The 12,202-nt window shown below is 42.9% G+C and overlaps 1 protein-coding gene across 12 annotated transcripts in view; it reads left to right on the forward strand.

The window, feature by feature from the left end:
- The window catches only part of ALMS1 (ALMS1 centrosome and basal body associated protein), a 225,484-nt gene extending 220,413 nt beyond the window's left edge, over nucleotides 1-5,071 (forward strand). For all 12 annotated transcript variants that reach the window (XR_013526474.1, XR_004733517.3, XR_008476280.2 and 9 more), the window contains 2 exons: nucleotides 3,594-3,693; nucleotides 4,712-5,071. Coding sequence is in view for 7 of the 12 variants with exons in the window: in XM_035272302.3 (XP_035128193.3) it covers nucleotides 3,594-3,693; nucleotides 4,712-4,756 (145 nt within the window). In the remaining 5 variants the exon portion in view is untranslated. The remainder of the gene's footprint in view (nucleotides 1-3,593; nucleotides 3,694-4,711) is intronic.
- The last annotated feature ends 7,131 nt before the right edge of the window (nucleotides 5,072-12,202 follow it).

Raw genomic sequence — 12,202 nt, forward strand, 5'->3', positions numbered from 1 at the left:
TGATACTTTAAAACAATTTATCTCATGAACTTTAAGCATTCCTCTTGAAATCTTGTTTTTACTCTCTATCTAGTCAGCCTTTATAGGCAAATCCAAAGGGATGCTTTAGTCTAGTGGTTCTCAGAGAATGGTCTGTGGAGCCCTGGAAGTTGCTGAGACTCTTTTAAGTGATTTGCAAGGTCAAAACAAATTTCAAAATGACACCAGGATGTTTTCTGTCTTTTTTACTGTGTTGACTATTTGCACTGATGATGCAAGAGGAATGGGGGAGGAGTAAAACTGTTGATGTTTTAGCACTATTCAAGACAGTGGCACCAAACTACTAGTCTAGTAAGCATTGTATCCTGCACAGCCTCCCTCCAGGAGTGTGATGGAAGTACAAGGAAGCAGTGTAAATGGAGGTACACAGGAATCAATTCCTTTGCACAGTGAAAGATGATGACTGTTATAAGAAAAAGCACTTGTGCCATGTTTGTGCCCTGAGCTAAACCAGCTGCCTTTTTCATGGAATATGACTTTTACTTGAAAGAGTAACTGACAGAAAACCGATTATTCTGACTTGGATTTGTAGCAGACATTTTCTTGAAAGTGAAGCAAACCTGTGACTTCAGGCAAATGTCTGACAGTATTTGTTGCCAAAGAATGTGTGAGTTTTCAAGCCAACAATAGAATTCTAGAAAACTTGTATTCACCACCATGGGCTTGATGACTTCTCAGTACTTAGACTTTTCTGATTAGATAAGCAGTGACATTAACAAATGTGATGTTTTTCATGTTATCTAAATATTTGTCAACATTTGGAAGATCTGCACAACTCACTGGGCCAGGATTTTTCAAATGATTGTTGCTTTTTTGCTTGAAAATCAGGCGTAGATAGAAGATTCATTCAAATAGTACAAGATAGATGAATGTAACAGAATAGAAAAAATTTACTGACATTCTTTCAGTTTCCACCTTGCAACTAACTTTTAAGAAACTACCACTTGTCAGCCAGGCACGGTGGCTCATGCCTGTAATCCCAGCACTTTGGGAGGCCAAGGCGGGCAGATCACTTGAGGTCAGGAGTTCAAGACTAGCCTTGTCAACATAGTGAAACCCCGTTTCTACTAAAACTACAAAAATTAACTGGGTGTGGTGGTGGGTACCTGTAATCCCAGCTACTCTGGAGGCTGAATCAGGAGAATTGCCTGAACCTGGGAGGCGGAGTTTGCAGTTAGTCAAGATCACACCACTGCACTCCAGCCTGGGCAACAAGTGCAAAACTCTGTCTCAAAAAAAAAAAAAAAGAAAAGAAACTATCACTTGTCAAGTTTGGGTGTAGTATCAAAGAAGATCAAGAATTACCTGAAAAGAATGATAAAATACTTCTCTCATTTCCAAGTACATGGAAAATCTGTATGTAACCTGGATTTTTTAATGTATACTTATCCAGAGCAAGATGTGACAACAGACTTAATACAGAAGGAAATATGAGTCCAGCTGTCTCCATTAAACCAGACATTAAAGAGTTTTCTAAAAAATGTAAACAGCACCACACTTCTCACCAAAAGTTTTTTGTTTTGCAAAACATCTTTATTTTTTATTAAAAATATAGGTTTCTTATGTTAGCGTGTCACAGGCTTATTGTTATTTCAAGCAAATTAAAAATAAGGTTTTTCTTAATGTTTAATTTTAATTTTTAATACAGTATCAATAGATAAAACCTATATTCGGATCCTCACAGTTTAGGAGTGTGAAGGAAGTCCTAAGTCTAAAATATTTGAGAACCATTGCTTCATTCTAACTCAGTCACAAAGTGGAATTAGGGGACATTATACAGGGTTTGTTGTGTGGCAGCTACTTACACTCTAACCTCAGCAAGAGCAGTCCCTGCTGTAAGGGACTAGGAAGCTTGCCTACAGGAAGACAGGCAGGACGTCTCCTATAACATATCAGTGCTTTCAGCCAGAAATATATGAGTGGATGTAGTACTCATCTTCTGGAGAGACTTGAGTTTTTAGACTGATACATTTTCATTAGGTTGCTTCTATTCAATTTTATTTCATGTGTGGCCTTTTTTCAAGGAAGTGACATGTTTCCATCTGAGAATCGTAGAGTTGAATGTGATCTTAAATACCATGTAGTCACTCTTAATAGTTAGGAAACTACAACCCAGAGAGGGGAAGTAACCCAACAAGTTAAGGTCACAGCTGGGGTTAGAGCCTGGTGTTTGGCCTTCAATTGTGTCCTATTAAGGATTTGTATCTCTGGAACTTATGTTACTCATCTTTTGTCATCACCTACCTCTACCAAAGATATTTAAAGTTTCCCATGAGAAGGAAAGATTTTGAGAGGAAAGAACGTAGCCCTTCTATTTGGAAGCACTTGTTCCAGAGTGGCATTGAGGAGACAACTTCTCCTTCTCTAATCTGTTTCCCACAGAGCCCTGCATGAATCTAGTGATTTTTTTTCTAGATTATAGAAAACTAGGAAAATAGAGCAAAGTAGAAAAAAGAAAATGAATATTACTTACGTCCTTCCATCTAAACATGACTAACAGTAGTCCTGTTTTTGGCGGGAGGTGTGGGGATTTTGCAGAGACCCAGATGACACACACTTTTTTCCGCAAATTGTTCATCATGCTGCATTTACAAGTTTGTATCTTCCTTTATTTTACTCAACATTATGTTGTGAACCTTTCCTATGACATTAAAAATCCCGAAACTTTTTTGTTTTATACTCATGAAACATACTTGTAACATATACATTCTGTTATATTCCATAATCTATTTAACTGTTATTTTGATGGAAACTTATTTACAATGAGACTATGTTTATCACACACACATTTGTGTTTTTCCCAACTTAAAATCATTGACACCCAACCTCTGCCAGAAAAGAGCCCAGATTTTTCACGTGGCCACAAGTTCCTCCACAGCCCATCTCACCCGCACCCCCAACTGTTTCCCACCTGTTCCTTTACACTCCTCTTCAGGAAGCCTCGACTCAATTTTTACCAACACTCATTTTCTCCCCAGCCCTGACTGTCTTCTGCCCTTCTCCTCATTCCCTTTCTCCTCATTCCCTTTCTGCTCCTATCTATTCTTAAGACCCAACTTACCCCTAATTTCCTCTCTAGAGTCTTTCCCAACTGCCTTCCACCAGACCAAGCTTCTTCTCCTCTAGAACATTTTGCAAATGTGACCATTTTAGTACTTTTCTATAACTTTGCTTGTGCTTACAAATACAATAGTAACACTGTTCATTATTTTACGTTGCAATAGTACATTTTTGCATATAGAGTGGAAAGCAGTTCACCTCTCCCTTGTTTATCTCACTTTTTCCCACTATATCCCACTCCTTTCCCAGATGTAACTAACTGCAATTAGCAGGGTTTTATTGTGTTTGTATTTATCTGTTTCCCCTTCCATATTGTGAGCCCCCAAGCCAGAGTTCTCTGTGCCAGGAGTATCTGATGGGGCCCAGGGCCTTTCTGGGAGGGATGAGCGCCTGGAGAGCAGGAGGCATTTGTAGGGGTGGTGAGAGGAGATCTCATGCCTCTGCACCCTGGTAAACTCCCTGCTTTCTGTCCTTTCACTGGTGCCATTTCCAAGGATTTATGAGCAGCTTCCAGAAGTACAGAAAAAGAGAGAAGAAGAGAAGAGAAAATCAGAGTATAAGTCATACCGGCTACGAGCTCAGCTATATAAAAAGGTCAGTGGGTCCTCTGTCTAGAGTGGAATGGATCAGATTTATTGGGGAAAGAGAAATGGAGAAAACACGTTGACCTGTTGAGCATGCAGTCAGAATGAACTGCATTTGGGAAATGAACTTAAGAGTGCACTGGACCAGTATTGAAATTTGGAAAAAGGCATCTGTAATTACATTTCAAATCAGGTTTAGCTCCCCATCCATAATTGTGTAAGACCCTTTCCAAATGAGTTCATTTGGAGTGAAAACAAATTTCACATACAGGAGTTCATTGACATATCATGGTGGAAATGTCCAAATATCAGAATTGTCAGGTTTCCATTCCAGAGTCCCGGGTGGTGATTTCATGCCCCTCATTGGTGAGTCAGATACCTCTAGAACTGTTAAACTGGAAAACGTTTGACTGCAGCATAAGAGTTGTCCACTTGGGTGGTCAGAGGCCTCCAACTTGTCACCATTCCCTGCCCGTAGTCCCAGTGGAGTCAGTGGTGCTGCAACTTTATGCTACCAACTAATTCTCTAAGAAACCAGACTGGCTCCTATGCCTGAAGGGCCATATCCTTCACTGTACTTGTTTCCTTCTCACCCCTCACCACACCCCAGAGGACCCTGAAAGTCAGAAACAAAAAGATCGGTTCATACTAGACTGATGTGGGATGGGAGCTGCTTCTGGAGCAGGCCCCAGAATCCAGGGTGGCTGCCTCAGGTGGGGGCCCCAGGCACCACACCACCTGTCTGGTACATCAGTGTCTCAGGGCCAGGTCTCTCCTTATGCTATGTGGGAACTTACGGATTATCTGTCTTATAGAAATAATAGGTATCGATTACAGATCCTCTTTCCTGAACCTTTCAGGAAGTATTTTTTATATGATGACCATAGTTTCTGAAGCAGAGTAAAATGAACAAGATTTGAGTAGGATCACACTGATTCTCCTTGGTGACATGGCTGGGGGGAGAAGTGGCATCTGCCTCTGATGGCAAGAATATCTAACTTCTTTCCTTCCTTTCTTTTATTCTACAGAGAGTGACCAATCAACTTCTGGGGAGAAAAGTTCCCTGGAACTGACACAAGTTTTTTTTCCTAAGAGCATTGGAATTATATTTTATGAACCTAGAGAAGCACAATCCTTACTTTTGTGAGATTGGTTGAATAAAGCTTATTCTTTGTCCATGTGTATTTTAGACATAGTAACTTATAAAGAGTCTAGGGCAGAGTGGTGATAGAAATTCCTAATGGTTTGGGAGCAATACTTTCTGCATAGTGGCCTTGAGCATTGGGCTGTGTGTTACAATGATGTGATCAATTCTCAAGAATGTGTCCCTTTTTGTATGTGTTTTTATACTTTTAGAAAATAAAAACTTCTGATTAATTCATGATAAATCTTTCCCGTCCGCAGAGGTGCAAGGAGCTATGTATTGTCTCCCCCGAGATGTCTAAATGCATCATTTGAGGGAAATGGGCTCTTAGAATGAAATGTAGCCTGTCTCTTTAGAAACACAATGTGCTGTAGTGTGAGTATTGTTGTGGGCTTTGAGGAGAGGGTGTCTTGTTAGATGCCTACTGGTGCACTCAGAGACTGCTGAAGGAGAGGAGTCTGGGGTTCATAGCCTCCTCTCAGCCCCAGTCTAGCTCCCTCAGGGGCTCGCTGTGTAGGCTGGGGAGGAAAGCCAACAGCCTTGGCTGTTGGATCTTCCTCCACCCACACTCTTGGTTTTGGGATTAAAGCCTCAGACCATTTATCATTACACATGAAACCAGCACTTACTGCATAAAGGACAACTTCTGAAAAAGATGAGTCAATGAATGAGATAAAGTACATAAAGCACTTAACCTGGTATCTGGATCAGAGTGTAACAGGATTTCTTTCTTTTTTTTTTTTTTTTAATGTGGCCTGGAATTACAGCTAAGGCCCAAAGTGATGGAAGAAGGTTTTCAACAGCCTCACTATAAGTTCAGAAAACCCCAGTACTAAGGTCAGCAAGGGCCAGTCATCCACCAAGAAGGCTTCCTGGGAGTCTGGAAGGGAGACTTCCTGGGAGGCCCTCAAGCACAGTTCAGAGCTTCAGATCTTGCCCCGGGGCTCCCTGCCACAAAGAGGACACTGAGAAAAGAACCCATGGTGCATGAAGTCAACTGCTAGTTCTTTCCTTTCTTGATGGGCAAGGTAATTAAACACTTCTGGCCAATTTACCTGTAAAATGTGAGGGTTAATACCTCTAGGCCCCTCTTTAAGTAAACTCTAAGACAATGTGACTATTTCCACCTCTTGTGGGACATTATTCAGAATAGAAACAAATTGTTGTCTCAAACCTGGGTCTGCAAAGAACCTAGGACAGGATGGAGTCTGATGAGGAATGATGAGCATGATTCTCTCTAGATCCCAGCCTGTGACATCCAGACACCTTCCCAGGGCAGTTAGATTTGGTCCTGGGAGGCCCAGGTGGTAGTTGCCAGCCGGCTCCTCCCAGCCCCAGCCAGAACATGCCTCCTCAGGAGAACTTGTTAGCATCTCCACTGGGTTCCTTTAAACTGGAAATCTATGGACTTGCTTTCACATTATAACAGTATTCCCTCAGGCCAGCCGTGGGCATGTTCCCAAGGCAACGTCAAAGCACAGAATGTGGCAAGAAGGGGGCATGTTGTGCAGAGTCTCACAACTGCAGTCTGTTTGAGACCTTTGGCTGAGTGCAGGCTGGAGAATTCAGGCTGCAATTCCAGGCACTCCCTCAGTATCCATTCTGTCCCAGAACTCAGGATGGCTTCCCACTCTGCACAGTTGTGTGGGGGCTGAGAGCACCTGCTGCAGACCACAGAGTCACCACCTCATGCAGCCACTCCTGCAGGCATCAGACTGCCCAGCACCCCACTCTACCATCAGACTTTCCCCATTCCTGGCAGGACCTTGAGCCTTTTTATTTGCTTTTTACTTTTTTGTTCTTGCACAGGTGCTGGAAGCCCGAGCGGAGGCTGCACCATTGCCCCTGGTTCTGAACTGTGGTGGGATTCACTTTTAACTTGCCTCATCCTAGGCCTAGATCACACCTAACCTGGAGGCACTGCCCTCTTCTCTCCTGGAGGTGAGACTCCAGCCTCCTCACTCCTCTTCCCCAAAGGTGGCTTCTGTTTCAGCCCCTCCCAAGCAAAGACCACCAGTGCAAGTATTTTTGGAGGAGAAAGTATATGAAGAAAGTAATCTTTTAACTATAAATCACAATGTATTTTGTATGTTCCAAATGATTGTTTGGAATGATCAAATGAATGATTGTTTGGAATATTGTCTGGATATTATCAAAACAAAAACAGACCAGAATTTATTCACCTAGAGAGTAACAAATGACTCTTCATGAGAATGCCGGTTTTGACCAAAGAAATTTTTATTACTTTTCACAAGTAAGGAGCAGTGGGAATGTTCTCCAAAGTAGTGTCTCCTAAGAGAAAATAACAGGAGGGTGTTATGTGGTGTCATAGAGGGGAGAGGGTTCATCCTCACATGTAGAGGAGGGGTCCCTGTGGCACAGATGCAGTGAGTCATGGTGCCAGCACATAGAACGTATGCTATGGTAATGAGGCTACAGCCCTCCCAGGGTGCAGGCTTTAAGCATGGTCAGGAGGAAGGTACACCAGGGTTCATCTATAAAGTTGTCTGGGTCCGTCAGGAGCTGGTTCCAACCAACTAAGTGACCGCATTTCACACAGGGTTTGGGATAAAACTAGCTGCAAGGCAAGAGACTCTAAAACAGGCTAATTGCTTAAATTGACAAAATTCCTATACTCCCTGGATTCCCTCTCTGTTGGCCTACAAATTTCCATATCACTCCTTAGTCTTGAGAGGTCATTATTCCGTAACTTCGTGTGGATTAGGGATGGCATTTCCAGAGATACTAGGGGAGTGGAAATCTCTAGACACTAAAGGTAAATGTGTTTTAGGGTCTCCCAAGATAGGTGGCAAAGGCTGGTATTGTTGCAAGCTGCAGTTGAAATTTTTCTAATCTGGAAGATAGAAATTGTACCAAGAGATTTAAGATCTAGGGACCAAACAACAGTAGTACAAACAATAAAGTTAGTAGTTCTATTATGGGCAGAATATTACGAGGTAATTGGTATTGCTGATTTGATAGCTTCCCAAATAGAGTCAGAATTGGGCATAGACCTTCCTAATGTCAACTTCTATTTCCCCTGAGGTGTTTACTCAGGGACAGCAAGAGGAATTAGTAACTGCATACATTCCTCCCTGTTCCACTAAAAGATAATCTAATACTATGCGGTTATCTAGCAACATATTTACCAAGGAGTCAGCTGAGGATGCCGAAGACTCAAGTTTTCTAGTCAAGTTTCTTAAAGTGGTTTCGTGATAAGCAAATCCCCAGAGAGCAGCTATCCTAGATGCTGTTCCCATCCCCACCAAAATTTAAACTCATTGCTCTTTTTGACCTGACTTGTGAGCCTGCTTCAACAGCCTTAACATTAGAGGAGCTTGCAGGCCAATTGTGCATTGTTCTTCCATCCAAATGTCCTTCCATCCTTCCATGCAGAGATGAGCGATGCCAAGTGGGGTAAAGGTAAGGAACCTCGAGGCAAACAGGCGTGGGGTAGACATTTATTGGGGGGGGGACAGAGGAACACATGCCCCCAAGGGGCACATACTCATTTGAAGATAAAGACATTTAGCTACGTGCGGTGGCTCACCCCAAGGCGGGCGGATCACCTGAGGTCAGGAGTTCAAGCCCTATCTCTACTAAAAATACAAAAAATAGCTGGGCATGGTGGTGCACACCTGTAATTCCATCTACTCTGGAGGCTGAGATAGGAGAATCACTTGAACCCAGGAGGCAGAGGTTGCAGTGAGCTGAGATCATGCCACTGTACTCCAGCCTGGTTAACAGAATAAGACTCCATCTCAAAAAAAAAAAAAAAAGACATTTAATAGTTGTGCTGTTTGGCTCAAGTGCCATTATCCTTACATAATGGGAGACAGGCCCACCCTGCAGGTGGTTCCTATCTCAGCAGTCAGCTGAGACATTATTCTTATAAGCTGTTGGCTTGTTTACCTGGGTGTACCAGAAACTGAGGCTTGGTATTCTTCACCGTGAACTGCATTTACCGCTCTGTCCTCAATATTTTTTATTGATGTTCATGTCACAACACTAGTAAGTCATATTGGGATGGCAGGTGGTAGTGTTCAAGGAGGCTAGTTACCTCCCTTTTGGGTCTGATCCTGTGTTGGTGTAGTAAGTCTGTCCTGGAGGAATTTCATAGCTTCTGCATACCTGATATACAGCTGAGCCATTTAGCAAGGTTGACACCTAGGTGGCATTTGCTATAGCGGTGTTAGTCAAGGTGATGCAAGGAATTTCCTCACTTTCTGGGAAGAGGGTAACCACAGGGAAGGGGAGCTTGCTCCACTTCTGTGGATGAAAGTGAAATTTGAGGATTGCCACAAGTCCTCTCACTTGGGCAGACCAAGCTTGCAGGTTCCTATAGCATATCCAGCACTGGAACAGGCTATTTCCCTTCACTATGATGTGGGGAAAAATGACTGTCATATTGTCTTCCCAGAGACCGCTGGTCATGGTAATAAAAGGGACTAAACAGTAGAGATGGACCAGGTTCATTCTATATACTAGACAGTGATTTAGCACCAATTAAGAATTTTTACAGAATGTAAAAGAGCATAGAGATTCCTCTAAAAATGAAGGAATTCCTGATTTATCGAGAGCATTGAAAGGGCACAGTTTACTTATCTATGTCCCTTCTCTGGAAGAGGAGCTTGAGATCAGAGGCCAATTCATAGGAGTAAGTTGGATCGAATGAAGCCTGGTCTGAGGGCTCTGGTGCAGGCTTAATTCTGGAATGGCAGATCCAGGGTCTGAGCCCCTGCAATTTAAGAGAAGAGTGAGTGGTTACCAGCACAGGGTAGGGCCCAGTCCAGACAGGATTTAGCTGGTCTTGAGAAGATTTAGATTTCCAAGTCTTAAAGTGAACTTAGTCTTGAGGTTGATATGGGTGACACATAAGGTTTTGTTATGGTTAGGCTTTGTATTCTCACCCGAAGCTCATCTTGAATTGTAATCCCCATAATACCCACATGCCTAGGGAGAGACCTGGGTAGGTGATTGAATCATGGGGAATGTTTCTCCCATGCTGTTCTCGTGGTAGTGAATTCTCACAAGATCTGATGGTTTTATAAGGGGCTCTTTCCCCTTCATTCCTCACTTCTCTCTCCTGCCGCTTGTGAGAAAGCCTAAGCTTGCTTTCCCTTTGTCTTCTGCCATAATTGGCAGAAGGCCTCCCCAGCAATGTGGAACTGTGAGTACATTAGACCTCTTTCCTTTATGAATTACCCAGTCTCAAGTATTTCTTTTTTTTTTCCTCTCTCTCTCTTTTTTTTTTTTATTTTTTATTTATTTATTTATTTTTTTTTTTGAGACAGAGTTTTGCTCTTGTTGCCTAGGCTGGAGTGCAATGGCACAATCCTGGCTTACCACAGCCTTCGCCTCCCAGGTTCAAGTGATTCTGCCTCAGCCTCCAGAGTAGCTGGGATTACAGGCATGTGCCACCATGCCCGGCTAATTTTGTATTTTTAGTAGAGACGGGGTTTCTCTGTGTTGGTCAGGCTGGACTTGAACTCCCAACCTCAGGTGATCTGCCTGCCTTAGCCTCCCAAAGTGCTGGGACTACATATGTGAGCCACCACACCTGGCCCAGGTATTTCTTTATAGCAGTGTGAGAATGGACTAATACCATACCAAAACATGATGATTCATGGACATATTTAATTATAGCCCAGCCTAGGTTTTCTGGAATCCAGAGCCTTCCTTTGTCATTAATAGCTCATCCTTCCAAATCCAAATTATGGGAGATACCCTTTCCATTTGAATTTTTCTAATTTCTGAGTGCTAAGGCCGAAATGTGTAGAGTAACAAATCTGGGGGCCGGGGTCATTTGCAAACATTCCCCTGTTCTTGCTGCCTTCTTAGCAGCTGTGTCTTCTTGGTTATTTCCTTTTATAATCTCAGAATTCCCCTCTGGTGACCCCAACAATGGACTACCACTACCCTTTTAAGTAACTGTACTGCCTGTAACCACTGTAATATTTCTTGTGCATGCCTAATCTTAATTTCCACAGTCAGGGTTAAAAGGGGGATAATCCTAGAGGCATTCTTGTAATCTCTCTAGGAATTGGATGGATTTTCATTAGGGTTTTGTTCTGTTTCCTGGAGTTTTCCCCAGTTGACTGGTGGCTGGCTTACTTCCCTCATGCCTCTGAGCAGCATATCCCTGTTACCACTGGAGTCCCAGTTTGGGTCTGCTGTTGGGACTGACACCTCAGCAGCCAAGTTGATTTGTTAGCCCATGTTATCAGCCTGCATCTTGTCTGCCTCTTCCTTAGCTTTGGCCATGATGGTATGAGGGTAGATTTCTCTTCCACCATGAGCGAAGTTGCCATTAAGGTCTGCGTGTCTGACCAAATGAGGTTATGTGTTAAGAATATTCCCCGGCCGGGCGCGGTGGCTCAAGCCTGTAATCCCAGCACTTTGGGAGGCTGAGGCGGGTGGATCACGAGGTCAAGAGATCGAGACCATCCTGGTCAACATGGTGAAACCCCGTCTCTACTAAAAATACAAAAAAAATTAGCTGGGCATGGTGGCGCGTGCCTGTAATCCCAGCTACTCAGGAGTCTGAACCCAGGAGGCGGAGGTTGCGGTGAGCCAAGATCGCGCCATTGCACTCCAGCCTGGGTAATGAGCGAAACTCCATCTCACAAAAAAAAAAAGAATATTCCCCTATGAGAGTTATGAACTCTCATGGGCTCACTGGTAAGCCTTTAATATGGGATTTGTCATTATACAAATCTGCAGTTGGAAGAGGTACCTAGACCCAAGCAAAACCTCCCTCTCCATCAGACATCTGCCGGGGTGGGAACCATCCCACTCTGGGGTTATGTGTGTTCCCTCTCAGGGAACTTGGTATGCTGGTAACTTGAGCTACCAAATCTATTCAACTGCTAAGATGTCATTCCCAACAGCCAGCCCAAACTGGGACCCCGGTGATAACTGTAATCTCAATTAAGAACAGCCAGATCATTATAAGAATATGCTGCTCAGAGGCATGAGGGAAGTCAGGAGGGGAGTGGTGAGTGGGGCTCCCCAGCGAAGAGGGGTACATCAGCAGGCCTCATAAAATGAGTTTGGATAAGGTTTGTCTTTTTTATTCTCTAGAAGAATTTAATGTAATTTGCTGCTTAAATGATTAGGATAATTCACCAATGAAACCCATCTGAGCCTGGATTTTCTTTTGTGGGATTCAAGTTTTTCAATAACTGTTCAGATTTTCAATTTTCCTTTTATGCCAAGGTCAAGTAATTTTTCCATTTCATAGAAATTTACAAATTCATTGATACAATGTTATAATATTCTTTTATCTTTTTAATGTCTAGAGGTTCTAGGATCTGTAGTGATGTTCCATTTTTATTCCTGATACTGTTTTGGCCTCCTATCATTTTTACCTGAT

Source organism: Callithrix jacchus, chromosome 14 (genome assembly GCF_049354715.1).
Source record: "Callithrix jacchus isolate 240 chromosome 14, calJac240_pri, whole genome shotgun sequence".
NCBI lineage: Eukaryota > Metazoa > Chordata > Mammalia > Primates > Cebidae > Callithrix > Callithrix jacchus.